The sequence below is a fragment of the Bos grunniens genome, chromosome 15 (genome assembly GCF_055505025.1).
Source record: "Bos grunniens cultivar Pamir isolate PY7600 chromosome 15, Bosgru_T2T1.0, whole genome shotgun sequence".
Taxonomy (NCBI): domain Eukaryota; kingdom Metazoa; phylum Chordata; class Mammalia; order Artiodactyla; family Bovidae; genus Bos; species Bos grunniens.
The window spans coordinates 36,963,164-36,977,267 of record NC_141179.1 but is presented as its reverse complement, the minus strand read 5'-3'; the positions used below and the strand labels follow the sequence as shown (position 1 = coordinate 36,977,267).

General features: G+C 37.5%; 1 protein-coding gene across 50 annotated transcripts in view; it reads right to left on the bottom strand.

Moving 5' to 3' along the window:
* Positions 1 to 14,104, bottom strand: part of SOX6 (SRY-box transcription factor 6) — a 719,879-nt gene that overhangs the window by 139,341 nt on the left and 566,434 nt on the right. For 29 of the 50 annotated variants that reach the window (XM_086339833.1, XM_086339855.1, XM_086339823.1 and 26 more), the window contains one exon: positions 6,308 to 6,428. In XM_086339833.1, coding sequence (XP_086195959.1) covers positions 6,308 to 6,428 — 121 coding nt within the window. Of the gene's footprint in view, positions 1 to 6,307; positions 6,432 to 14,104 lie in introns of all 50 variants that reach the window. The other 21 variants (XM_086339827.1, XM_086339818.1, XM_086339841.1 and 18 more) reach the window with 1 other exon arrangement.

Genomic DNA, 14,104 nt, shown 5'->3' with positions numbered 1-14,104 from the left:
AACGGAAATTAAGAAGCAATTCTATTTACAATAGTATCTAAAAGAATCGAACACTTAGCAATAAATTTAACAAATGAGGCAAAGATTTGTGCATTGGGAAACTATAAAGCATTTCTGAAATAAATTTTTAAAGCTCTAAATAAATAGAAAGGCATTCAGGTTCATAGACGGAAAGACTTAACATTGTTAAGATCAACAAAGCAATCTACAGATTCAGTGAAATTTCTACCAAAATTCAACAATCCAGAAATGGAAAAGTCAATCCTCAAATTTATTTGGAACTGCATGGAGCCCCAACAGCTAAAACAAATCTTGAGAAAGAAAAGTAGAGTTGGAAGGCTCATACTTTCTGACTTCAAAATTTACTTCAAAGCTAGAGTAATTAAAACAGACTAATACTTGCATAAAAACAGGTATATAGACTCATGAAGCAGAATAGACAGCCCAGACATAAACCTTTACATATACAGTTCATTGACTTTTTTTTTAAATCAGGGCACCAAGACCATTTACTGGAGAAAAGACATCTTTTCAACAAATGGTGCTGGAAAAACTGATATCCACATGCAAAAGAATGAAGTTAGATCCTTAACTTACACCATATACAAAAATTAATGGAATGGATCAAAGACCTAAACTTAAGTACTAAAACTATAAAACTCTTAGAAGAAAACATAGGAGTAAATCTTCGGACTGGCAGTGATTTCATGGATATGACAGCAATAGCATAGACAACAAAAGAAAAATAGAAAAATCAGACTTCATCAAAATTAAACTTTTGTATATCAAATGATACTATCAAGTAAATGAAAAGGCAACCTACAAAATGAGAAAAAAAAAACTTGCAAATCATAAGTTTGACAAAGGATTAATATCTAGAATATATAAGAACTCCCAAAACTCAGTAAGGGTAAACAAACAACTAAATTTAAAACTAGGCAAAGTACTTAAACAGATCTATTTCCAAGAAGCTATACAAATTTCCAGTAAGCACATGAAAAGATGCTCAACATCACTAATCATTAGGGAGATGAAAACCAAAAGCACAATGAGATACCACTTCACATCTGTTAGGATGGCTCTAATTTTTTCAACATAGGAAAGTAACAAGTATTGTTGAGGATATAAAGAAACTGGAACACTGTTGCATTGCTGGTTGGAAATGTAAAAGGTACAACCTCTATGGAAAAGTCTGATGGTATCTCAAAAGATTAAACATAGAACTACCCATAGGATTCAACAATCCCATTCCTACATATATATCCAAAAGAACTGAAAACAGGGACACAAACAGGTATTCACATATCAATGCTCACAGAAGCATTATTGACAATAGCCAGAATGTGGGGAAAGAATGGACTTTTGATATATGCTACAATATGGAGGGACCTTGAAAACATCATGCTTAGTAAATAAGCCAGACACAGAGGGACTAATATTGTATGATTCTATTCATATGAAGTATCTAGAATAGGCAAATTCACATAGAAAAATAGCAGAACAGAAGTTTCTAGGGGTTTGGGGTAAGGGGATAAGGAGTTACTGTTCATGGCCACAGTGTTTCTGTTGTTGATTAAAAGTTTGGAGATAATGATTATGTTTAATAAAAACTACAGATGTATTAATACTATCAAGTTGTACATTGAGAAATGGTTAATATTAAAAATATTATTTTATGTATATTCTTCCACATTTTTTTTTCTTAAAGAAGCATTAGGTATATTAGAGTAAAATCGCTTTTGGTCATCAGACAGAGAGGTAGTATATCTCAGTCAAATGCTCAGTTCTTGAACCACATTCCTAGTGGATAAGAATGCAGTTTAATGTAGTTAAATTTACTCAGGTTTCACGGTCAGACTTTATCCCCAAACGTAGTTCTTTAGAATTTTTTCAAAGAGCTTTCATATACTTTAAGAAACTTAATCTTCACACCCACACCAAGCAGTGGACAAATCATGACATATTTTTTTTTAGATGATAAAGAAGTGAGGCTCAGCAAGGCTAAGTGACATGTTCAAGTAAGAATTAAATAAATATAATCCATGTGGGACATTTAACACACTCTTTGGCACAAAGTAATTATTCAATAAACTTTAACTGTTATCATAATATTTAATATAACTAATAAGTAAGTAAGGAGTCATGAGCAGGCAGACATCCTGTTCCTAGGATCTCCTGGGAAACGTTAAGGGTGCTGCTCTAGCAGCAATCATTTTTAAAAATCCCAGCTACATGAAGCCCATGGTCGGCTGAACCATCCCTGGCACACAAGGAGCCTATCCAGTATCTTTATTTTACAGTCAGTTCAATCGATCTGATATACACATTGGCAGCTACAAAAGCTTTTTGTTGTTGTTGTTCATTTTCACAAACACAGGTGCTCAACTGTATTTATCTTACCCTGGACTGCTGTATCTCTCAGTCTGCTTTATCATGATGTGATAAAGCAAAGCAACCAATATTCTGTGGTGTATGTTCTAGGCCCTGGTAAGTTACTTTCTAGAAAAATGTCTCTAATTAGAGAATCAGTTTTAAAAGGGGGGAAGTTAACTAAGGATTAAAACTCAATAAGAGAAATTCTACACAAGTTATTTTGATAGATGTTCCCCTGAAACTGGTACAATCTCTGTAGTCAACTGCCTCCTCATCAACCTACCAAGGTGGGAGAGCTTGGCTGGTGTTCACATGGAATGCCATGTGTTGCTGGTGTTCTGAAATGCCCAGAGCAATGGGTCAAATTATCAGAAGGAGAGAAAGCTGATAGCTCTATATATATTTGTTTGCTGCTGCTGCTGCTGAGTCGCTTCAGTCGTGTCTGACTCTGTGCAACCCCATAGATGGCAGCTGACCAAGCTCCCCCGTCCCTGGGATTCTCCAGGCAAGAACACTGGAGTGGGTTGCCATTTCCTTCTCCAATGTGTGAAAGTGAAGTCACTCAGTTGTGTCAGACTCTTAGCGACCCCATGGACTGCAGCCTACCAGGCTCCTCCATCCATGGGATTTTCCAGGCAAGAGTACTGGAGTGGGGTGCCATTTCCTTCTCCAATGCATGAAAGTGAAAAGTCAAAGTGAAGTCGCTCAGTTGTGTCCGACTCTTAGTGACCCCATGGACTACAGCTTACCAGGCCCCTCCGTCCATGGGATTTTCCAGGCAAGAGTACTGGAGTGGGGTGCCATTGCCTTCTCCGATATATTTGTTTAGAATGTACTATATGGATTCAGAAACAGTCAGCTTTAACAGTGAACATAACCCTAAGGTGGTCTTTGCTTTCTGGAAATGAAGATGATTATTCAATCAGCTGAAGGCAAAAACAATACAGAATTTGAATCTAGAGAAAATAGTATAGATGATCTTATTTGCAAAGCAAAAGCAGAGACACAGATGTAGAGAACAAATACAGGGGTATCAAGAGGGCAGCGGGAGTGGCAGCAATTAGGAGACTGAGACTGACTTATATACACTATTGATATTACATATAAAATAGATAACTATTGAGAACATATTGTACAGCATAGGGAACTCTACTTAATGCACTTTGGTGACCTGAACGGGAAGGAAATCCAAAAGGGAGAGGATATATGTACATTTATGGGTGATTCATTCTGCTGTACAGTAGAAATTAACACAACATTGAAAAGAATCATACTCCAATAAAAATTAATTTTAAAAAACAGTATGGAATTGTTTCAGTTTATGGGAAGATAAAAAAAGAGTAAAAAGAGAGCCAATGTAGCACTTATTCTTCTTGCTGCTTAGGGGATCAAACTATACAGTTAACCACCATTTTAAGACTTTTACATGTGATGCTACTCCTCTACTTGTCTTGCTGTCACACAAGTGAAATTACTATAGTTCAGTTTGGGGCAAAAATATTTTCCTTGTCCAGGCTCCAGTTAAATAGTATTCTCCTCTCCCAATTCATGTGAATGACAAGAACACTGCAGACACCAAGTCTCCTAAGTATGGTCTCTACCAGTAGCATCTGAACATATAAATTTAATTCTTTTAAAGTATAATTTATATAAACAATAAAATCTGCATTAGCCAAAGTATTTAATAATTTAGCATATGCGCATTGCGCTCATGCTCAGTCATGTCCGACTCTTTGCAACCCTATGTACTGTAGCCTTCCAGGCTCCTTTGCCCATAGGATTCTCCAGGCAAGAACACTGGAGTGGGTTGCCATCCTCCAGAGGATCTTCCTGACCCAGGGATTGAACCCGCATCTCCTGCATTGCAGGCAGATTCTTTACCCTCTGAGCCACCTGGGAATTTAGAGTTCTGGTTAACTCAATTCTCTGACATAACTTAAAGGTCACCAGATAATACCTTTCTCACCAGCCTTGCTTGTGATGAAAAATCATCCTACATGTCCAAATCCATGGTGCTGCCCTAACTAGCAGGTTTTAGCCAACATAATCAAATCCAGCTTTGCTACCCCAAGACACTGCTCTATGCTGCACAGATGCTGTTCGGCGCAAGTAATGCACTGCTGCACAGTATTGCCCCAGTCTCTAGATTCTTACTCATCTACTGCAATCTCATTGATACTGCGTGAGAAGATTCTTTATAAAATGGTCCAAACTCACTGACTATATCAAAGTAGCCTCCCCCATAAAAAACAAAATTATTGTCTTAACAAAATGACATTATATGCTAATTATGTTGGTGTCTATGTCTAGTAGAAAATAATGCCCATAACCTAATTTTGAAATGTGGAGAATTTAAAATTTAAAAACATGAAAATTAGAGAGTTTCCATGTATAGTGTATCTAAAAGGTTTCTAAGACTGGTGTAGGGATGGCAACTCAGATTCAGAATAAACAAGTAAACTTACTGTACACCAACACTCTGAAGGAAGTCAAAATGAAGAGAGTTCAAAACTATTTATAGATAATACCTTTTTATATTTATAGAGATCAGAGAAGAACTGAACCACTGCACTAACAGAAAGATAGTCTCTGGCAAAATATAATCCTGTCCTTAATATAGACACTAATTTCACAGAATATAACTTGCTATAAAAATTCTGCTCTAGAAAAATCAACTTTTAACAAGTTGAATAACACAATTTTCTTTTACTCAGGTATCCTTTTACTCAGGTTTGTATCTGAGGAATTTTTAAAGTCAGTCCTTAAATTAGCCAATCCCTCAAAATCTCTATTTTTTGAATCATTTGGGTTTTGACACAGACATCTTATCTTTCTTCACTGGAAGGGGGTTCTCTACCAAATACATAAGAGTAACTGATGGGAACAAATAGATGTTAAAACCCAGTAGGCTTGGTCTTATGCTATTCAGTAAGTTTCCTCACAGAGAATTTTGTAAAGTGACTTATATTTTATTGTTGCTTTAAGCATATTAAAATACCTTTATAAATCCATACACACACACAAAAATCTGCTGCACTCAGATTTGTTGCACTCAGATTGGGAGGTTAATATAATCAGGTTAATACGTTAAAAAGAACTTGACACAGAAATTATTAATGAGTAGAACAAGGTCACTACTTCTGAGGTGAGGTCACTTACAAAGAATGCACAAATAAAATTAAGGTTGACTTTTATTTACTTGACTATCTTCTTACATTGGATTCCTTTGGCAACATATCTTTAAACATTTAAAACCCTGTTTACAAGGATGCTCTGAAAGAAGCTTCAAACCATTATGCCCCTAATTGAATTCCCCAGGAGTCCAGTAAACCCAGAGGAATAAAGAAAAATCATAACATTTGCTAAATCATCTCAAAACATATTTCACTGCAAGGTTATGTGACCTCGTCTTTGAGGTTCAAAGATGAATGAGAAAGTACTACTGAATGCTTCATTATTTAGACTGAAATAAAAAAGGAATTTTACCTATTAGTGGCAAGCTAATTAAATCAGTTCAGTTTGAATTTTTCTTCCAAGTGAAATCAGACAACAAACAATAATAGCATTTTATACTATATGTGACCACTTTCTTAGAGAATAAAAGCTCTCAGGAAGAGAAAAGTATCTTTAACCAAAGACAATTATTCACAGTAAAGATATGAGAGAGAGCTGACAAAATTTGTAGTCCCGAGGGAAAGTAGCATTTTATCTGTGAATACAGAACAAATTCAAGTGGAAGAAGAGAAAGTAAAGTTTCAAGCAATCAATTAGTTACTAACATACCCTCTTCACAATTCTAATTTTACTTTAAAATACCTTTTATGATCTTTTTATTCATAGTTCCTTCATATGCTTCTGTGTTTGTTTTGACTACTAAGCAAAAACATACGGATCTTAGCATTCACGAAAGAATGTTAAATCCCTGTCTACTTACCTGGTTTGTATGTTATTCCAGGGGGGAAGAGGAATCCCTGTTGGGCAGCAGCAGCTGCTGCCAGGGTCCGCTGGTCATGTGGAAAAATTGGGATCATGAGCGGAGGCATGTGACCCTGAACCTGCTAAACAGAAGAGAGCCTATGATCAGACACAGAGCAAATGCACGCCAAGAAGTATTTGTTTTTCACTCCTGGTGGTGTGCTGGTACCCAAACAGCCACCCATTTCTAACCTCATTCCAAATCTGGTCCCAGAGAAAATTCAGGCTAACTTTATCAAATCCCTTTCAGATTCCACTGGTATACCAACGATCTAACCTCCTTGTGAATTTGCCTCATCCCTGCTTCCACTAAATTATAGTGAATGGTTTTCTTTCATCTTGACTTTTTTCTTTTATTTTCTTTCTTTCTTAAAAAACAAAGAGCCGGAAGGAATGTTTTATTCTTTCATGGTACAGTGTTGAAAGGTTTTGCCCTTTCATCAGCTTTGCATTCTGTGCTTTATTTTGAAAACTGTTACTAGTATCCTTGGTCAGAAAGTAATGTCTAATTGTTATATATTCCAAAAGCTGTAGCTCCCCAGTTTAGGTATCTTATTTCAAAGCCTTGCTGCATTATGTCAAACATATAGCCCTTCAGATTTAAGGCTACTACCTCTTGGCTCCCAATTAAACTAATATTCTTTGCCATACACACCTCGATGTAACATATAAATTGCTTGTCTGGCTAAGCAGTTTTACAGCTTTATGCACTACCATGTAGCTGAGTAATTATGGAGTTGTATTCAGAGAGCATTTCATAATAAATCCTACTATATCAAATTTCATTTGACCTCAATAAATGTATCAAAGAGCACAAAAATGCAAAACAGAAAATCTTCACTCTATATCAGTATTTGTATTCCATATAAAGAAAATAAGAACTATGACAGAATCATGTCTGTGAAAATTACATTTTAATTTCCCAGCTCCCTCCCTTACTCTATGCATGCTGTCCTGATTCCAGAATAGCATCACAGGGAGGTTTTGTACTGGCTTTCAGGGCATGATTTTATAAATTAAACTATAGGACTTTTGTTATTTAAAGATCAAAACTAGGATGTACTAACAGCAACGATCTTTAAGTTCAAATAGGGTCTTTACCCTCCTTACTAGTATAAAAAAAGCTGCATTATATCCTGTTTAAGATACAAACCTTTACTAGTAGTCTACCAACCCCAAACCCTTCCCCCGTTTAAATTCCTAAATATTCTCTTTAGGCAAAATTCCATATACTGGCTGATGACCCTGTTTAAATAGCACCAACTTGCCTTATCCTGTCCCTGTTCCCTTCACAGCCAGGGACAGATTGCAAAAATGCTCCTGTACAGGTCTAAGAGGTTTCATTTACCAACAGTTTCTCTCTAGGGAAAGCCCTAAGATGTGGGTTAATAAAGGGCAAGCAAAAAATAAACACTTTACAGTATTTCTCTGAATTCATTTCTCAGGAAAATCAACTTATAATAAAAAGGTCTTTGTGCAATTACTACCTCGCCAGTGGGGCGTGAAAGAAACTAGCTTTGGGCAGCTTTTCCTTCCATTTTAGCTGAGGTAAGCCCAAGTTTTGTACGTTTGAGTACAAACTTAGCCTGCTTAAACTGGAGCTGATCCCCTGGTGCCTAGGTCTTGCCTTTAGCCCTGAAGGAAAGCACGAGGTTTGCTGCTCAATTCCAGCTTGCAAACTTGAGATGTCAAAGATGACAGCACTGTTCTATGTCAGAAAATAAGACATGATACTTTTGTGGGTGACTATTGTTTAGTATAAGAGTATATCAAAGGAAATCACTTCATTTCATTTTAGAAATATGGTCTTAGCATATACCCAGAACACAGCACAGATGCTTCACATTCTAAAGTAAGGAAACAAAAAGTGGGGAGTCTAGGTATCAAATAAATTTTTTCTTGCCTTCTTTCAACGAATATTTATTAAATCATTATTATGTGTTATGGATCTTGAGAAGAAGCTGAAAAAATGGGGGCTATTTTGGTTGGGAGAGAGAAGATATACATTCATGCTGAAATATTTGAAAGAATTATGTATGGAAGAAGAACTTAAGTCTGAGTGACTACAAAGAACAGAACTAGGCTCAAAAGAAAGGTTTTAGGGAAGTTTAATGCAAAGAAGAATTTTCTAATAATGAGCTATTCAATAATCACTGTGATTAAAGAGGTTCTTTGTGCCATTTTCCTATGCATGTGTGTGCTAAGATGATTCAGTCGTGTCTGACTCCTTGCCACCCTATGGACTGTAGCCCACCAGGCTCCTCTGTCCATGGGATTCTCCAGGCAGGAATACTGGAGTGGGTTGCCATGCCCTTCTCCAGGGAAGTGGTCAAGTAACGGCTGTATACTCATATGCCACAGATACTTAAAGGATAGACATAACTTAAACTCTAATTAGATAATGACCTATGGTGCATTTTCAACTTTATAATTCTACGTTTGTTTAAAAGTCGGTGTTAGGAAGATAATGTCATATAGTCATTCCTCCATTCATTCAACACATTTATTCAGAATCTACTATGTCTACAAAGGCTTTGTTGTCAAATGAATCTGAAGCTTAAATCTATACAGTGTCATTTACTTGGCAGTGTGATCTTGAACAGTTACTCAGCCTTCCTGAGTCTATTTTCTCATGTAAAAACCAAAGCTAATGTGTACTAACATAGCTGGTAGTTAGCAGCGTGGTTATTGTGAGGATTAAATAAACAAGAAAAGTAATGCTTGGGGCATGGTGACTAGCGTTTAATAGACACTCAGTAAATATTAGATCCTTAGTTTTTCTTATCCAGTTTGCTATTCAGTACTAGAAATTTATCAAACTACTAAAGAACTAATACAAGAAACAATGGATCTTAACCCATAACTCTACTTCAAATAAGAAAACATGAGTCAAATAAATAATTCAGTTTGACAGGCAGAGGCTTGTTTGTTTTTAGCAGACCCATGTCTCACAGAGCATTATCTTCTCCTAAATATCCAGAACACGAAGGAAAAAAAAAAAAAAGGTGGGATTAAAAGGCTCATTTGAAGATGTAATTTGGGATCCTTAGTGTTATTCATTAAACAGCATCTGAAAACATAATTTTATTTTTACATTGGAGCCCAAGCTCTTCAGATCTTCGGCATAAGGGCATCAATGGCAATCAGGTATCAGACTTTAATGATTAAAACTTGGTGTCTGAAGATATTTCCTTTGTAGCTAGCTATGTAACTGAGAGACTAAAGTTAACTAATTAAGGTCATTTTTAACATTAAAGAGCTGTAGGTGTTTCATACTAACGTAAGCTGTAAGAACTTAGGGAAGTTCTTTTCTGTCCACCATCCTCTACATAACAGGATATTTTAGAAAGTTTCAATGCTGTGAGGTAAGAGGCAGTTTCAATAAACTGAGAAACAAAGTAAATAAGGAGGGGGACAGAAGGTATTGTGAAAACAATGACAATGATGGAATCACAGACTTGAAGTGGAGCTTGGAGTTTATCTAACCTAGTAGTTCTCGAAGTGTGGTACCCAACCAGCAGCATCAGCAATACCTGAGAGTTTTTAAAAAAGCAAATTATCGGACTCCAGCCCAGACCTATGAAACAGAAACTCTGGGGGTTGGGGCCAACAGTCTAGAATGTAGACTAAAATTTAATCCAGAGAGGAGATTCTCAAACTTTTGTGGACTTTGGAATCATCTGGAGGGCTTGTTCAAACAAAAATTATTTGATCCCATTCTCAGAAATCAGTAGATCTGAGGTGGGAACCTGAGTTTACTGTTCTAACAAGTTCCTAGGTGAAGCTAGTTAGTGCTGTTGGTTCAAGGACCATTCTTTGAGAGTCACTAATCCAGTTCAAATCTCACAATTTACACTAGGGAACCAGGTGGCTTGAGAAGGTAAAACTGAGGTCACACTGTCTGCGACAGACCTGGATCTAGAGTCCAGAACTTCTGCACCCTGTTCAGTGCTTTTTCCATTATATCGCATGGACTTCAGTAAAAGAAAAACAAGAAATCATACATGTACATTCTCTGCATAGAGAAAATCTGAAGTGCTGCAACTGAAAATAATTGTATATTTCAGAGATGTGTCTCTGAATATAGATACTAGGGAGTATAGATACTGTGATGTTCAGTTTCAGTCTGTTTCTTCTCTTATTTTGTACCTACACATTGATCTCAAATTTGTCATCAATTCCAATTAATGCGTTAGCAATAATCATTTAGATCCAAATGATAAAGTTGACCTTATTTTAAGTAAAATAATGATGTGCAAATTCAAAATGCCTTCATTAAATATAAGCCAAAATATCCACTAGCCAGTTAGAACCCAGGCTGAGAAACGATGAAAAGCTCCTCTTATATCTCTAATTACAGAAATCATCATCATCATCACAGCAACTAATATTTTCCAGTATTTCCTCTATGTCAAGCATATGGGAAAGTGATTTAAATGCTCCATCTCATTTAATTCTCAAAATTTTATCAGGTACCTACTGTTACTGTCCTCATTTATTTAATGAGAAAGAGAAACCAGTGAGAAATTAGGTAACACGGTCACTTAAAAAGTGATGGAGCCAAGATTCAAGGCCAGGTATGTCAGGCTCAAATCCTATACTTTTAAGTACTATATTAAGCATAAAGTCATCTTTTGCTAAATATAATTGTGAATTTACATGCGGTTATAATAAATAATACAAAAGATCCCATGTATACCTGACTCAGTTTCTCCCAATGACGAAACTTGAAAAATTATAGAACAATGTCACAACCAGGACACTGACATTGACACAATCCAACAGCCTTACTCAGATTTCGCCAATGGGATACCATTTCTAAAAAATTATGTGTCATAAAAGGTAGCACACGTAATTAAAGTTCTGTGGATACTTCCAACTACCACCTTTCATACAAAGTTCACCAGTATGACCTAGTGCAAATAAAGTGAGTGGAAATCATGAATTAAAGCAATAATTTCCCCTTTCAGAACTTTCCATTTATTTTACTTACTAGAAGATTATTGGTTGAAGGTGGGACAAAAATGGAAAGCAAGAACCAGGTGGGTGGGGGAGGTAAGGAAAGAGGATTTGGTGGCCATACAAGCATCACATAAGCATCTAAAATATTTTTCTTCTATGGAAGTTGTGAATTAAGTCTACTGCACTGCATATCAGTGCCTAAGGAAGATAAAGAATTTTGATAAAAGAGAAAAGTCCCATCCTGCTCTGAAGAATGTAAGCCTGCCTTTCCTTTATCATCCCATCATCTTATTTTCCCATTTGGTAACACGCCAGGAAAGGCAGTCACATTGTAAACAGCAAGTTCCAAAAATATTTTACTAAAGAATAAGAAATAATAGAATTCCATCAAAGAGTGACCAGTCTCCACATGTCTTTTTCAAGAAGTTATCAAAATTTCAAACAGCATCTTTTTTTCTTGAAAGTGCAGTTTTCCCTTAGCCCAAATTCAGATTCTTTAATTATCCCATGTGCTGTGCTATGCTTAGTTGCTCAGTCGTGTCCAGCTCTTTGTGACCCTAAGAACTATACCCAATCAGGCTCCTCTGTCCATGGGATTTGTCAGGCAAGAATAGTGGAGTGGTTGCCATTTCCTTCTTCGGGGATCTTCCTGACCCAGGGATTGAACTTGGGTTTCCTGTGTATCCTGCACTGCAGGTGGATTCTTTACCTGCTGAGCCATAATTATCCCATGTGTGTATGTCCGATGCTTTGCGACACAGTGGGCTGTAGCCTGCCAGGCTCCTCTGTCAGTGGAATTCTCCAGGCAAGAATACTGGAGTGAGTTGCCATTGCCTTCCCCAGGGGACCTTCCAGACTCAGGGATTGAACTCAGGTCTCCTGCATTGTAGGCAGATTCTTTACCGTCTGAGCTACTAGGGAAGCCCCCCAAATATCCCATCAGTTCAGTTCAGTTCAGTCGCTCATTTGTGTCCGACTCTTTGTGACCCCATGAATCGCAGCACGCCAGGCCTCCCTGTCCATCGCCAACTCCCGGAGTTCACCCAAACCCACATCCATCGAGTCGGTGATGCCATCCAGCCATCTCATCCTCTGTCGTCCCTTTCTCCTCCTGCCCCCAATCCATCCCAGCATCAGAATCTTTTCCAATGAGTCAACTGTTTGCATGAGGTGGCCAAAGTACTGGAGTTTCAGCTTTAGCATCATTCCTTCCAAAGAACACCCAGGGCTGATCTCCTTTAGAATGGACTGGTTGGATCCCCTTGCAGCCCAAGGGACTCTCAAGAGTCTTCTCCAACACCACAGTTCAAAAGCATCAATTCTTCAGCGCTCAGCTTTCGTCACAGTCCAACTCTCACATCCATATATGACCACTGGAAAAACCATAGCCTTGACTAGATGGACCTTTGTTGGCAAAGTAATGTCTCTGCTTTTCAATATGCTATCTAGGTTGGTCATAACTTTTCTTCCAAGGAGTAAGCGTCTTTTAATTTCATGGCTGCAGTCACCATCTGCAGTGATTTTGGAGCCCAAAAAAATAAAGTGACATTATTTCCATTGTTTCCCCATCTATTTCCCTTGAAGTGATGGGACCAGATGCCATGATCTTCGTTTTCTGAATGTTGAGCTTTAAGCCAGCTTTTTCACTCTCCTCTTTCACTTTCATCAAGAGGCTTTTTAGTTCCTCTTCACTTTCTGCCATAAAGTTGGTGTCATCTGCATATCTGAGGTGATTGATATTTTTCCCGGCAATCTTGATTTCAGCTTCTGCTTCTTCCAGTCCAGCCTTTCTCATGATGTACTCTGCATATAAGTTAAATAAGCAGGGTGACAATATACAACCTTGACATACTCCTTTTCCTATTTGGAACCAGTCTGTTGTTCCATGTCCAGTTCTAACTGTTGCTTCCTGACCTGCATACAGGTTTCTCAAGAGGCAGGTCAGGTGGTCTGGTATTCCCATCTCTTGAAGAATTTTCCACAGTTTATTGTGATTCACACAGTCAAAGGCTTTGGCATAGTCAATAAAGCAGAAATAGATGTTTTTCTGGAACTCTCTTGCTTTTTCAATGATCTAGCGGATGTTGGCAATTTGATCTCTGGTTCCTCTGCCTTTTCTAAAACCAGCTTGAACATCTGGAAGTTCATGGTTCACGTATTGCTGAAGCCTGGCTTGGAGAATTTTGAGCATTACTTTACCAGCGTGTGAGATGAGTGCAGAAGAACTGTACAAAAAAGATCTTCACGACCCAGATAATCACGATGGTGTGATCACTCACCTAGAGCCAGACATCCTGGAATGTGAAGTCAAGTGGACCTTAGAAAGCATCACTATGAACAAAACTAGTGGAGGTGATGGAATTCCAGTGGAGCTATTTCAAATCCTGAAAGATGATGCTGTGAAAGTGCTGCACTCAATATGCCAGCAAATTTGTAAAACTCAGCAGTGGCCACAGGACTGAAAAAGGTCAGTTTTCATTCCAATCCCAAAGAAAGGCAATGCCAAAGAATGCTCAATCATCCCGTAGGTAGAAGTAAAACTGATTTTGTTGATATAAAGAGTAAAACTTAATTTAACCAAAAATAATGTCTGAGCATAAAAGTGCATTATTTTTTATTGCTTTGGAAGTCACCAATAACTGGGTATGTAATTGGAACGACTAATGAGAATCCAGGAACCCTGTCATAGGTGGAGCTAGTCAGTGTATCAGGAAAGAAGCAAACTATATCCCTTAAAGCCTAACTGCCCGTTAATTCTAAACTTCCACAATCCCAGACCAAAGCATTTCCCTTT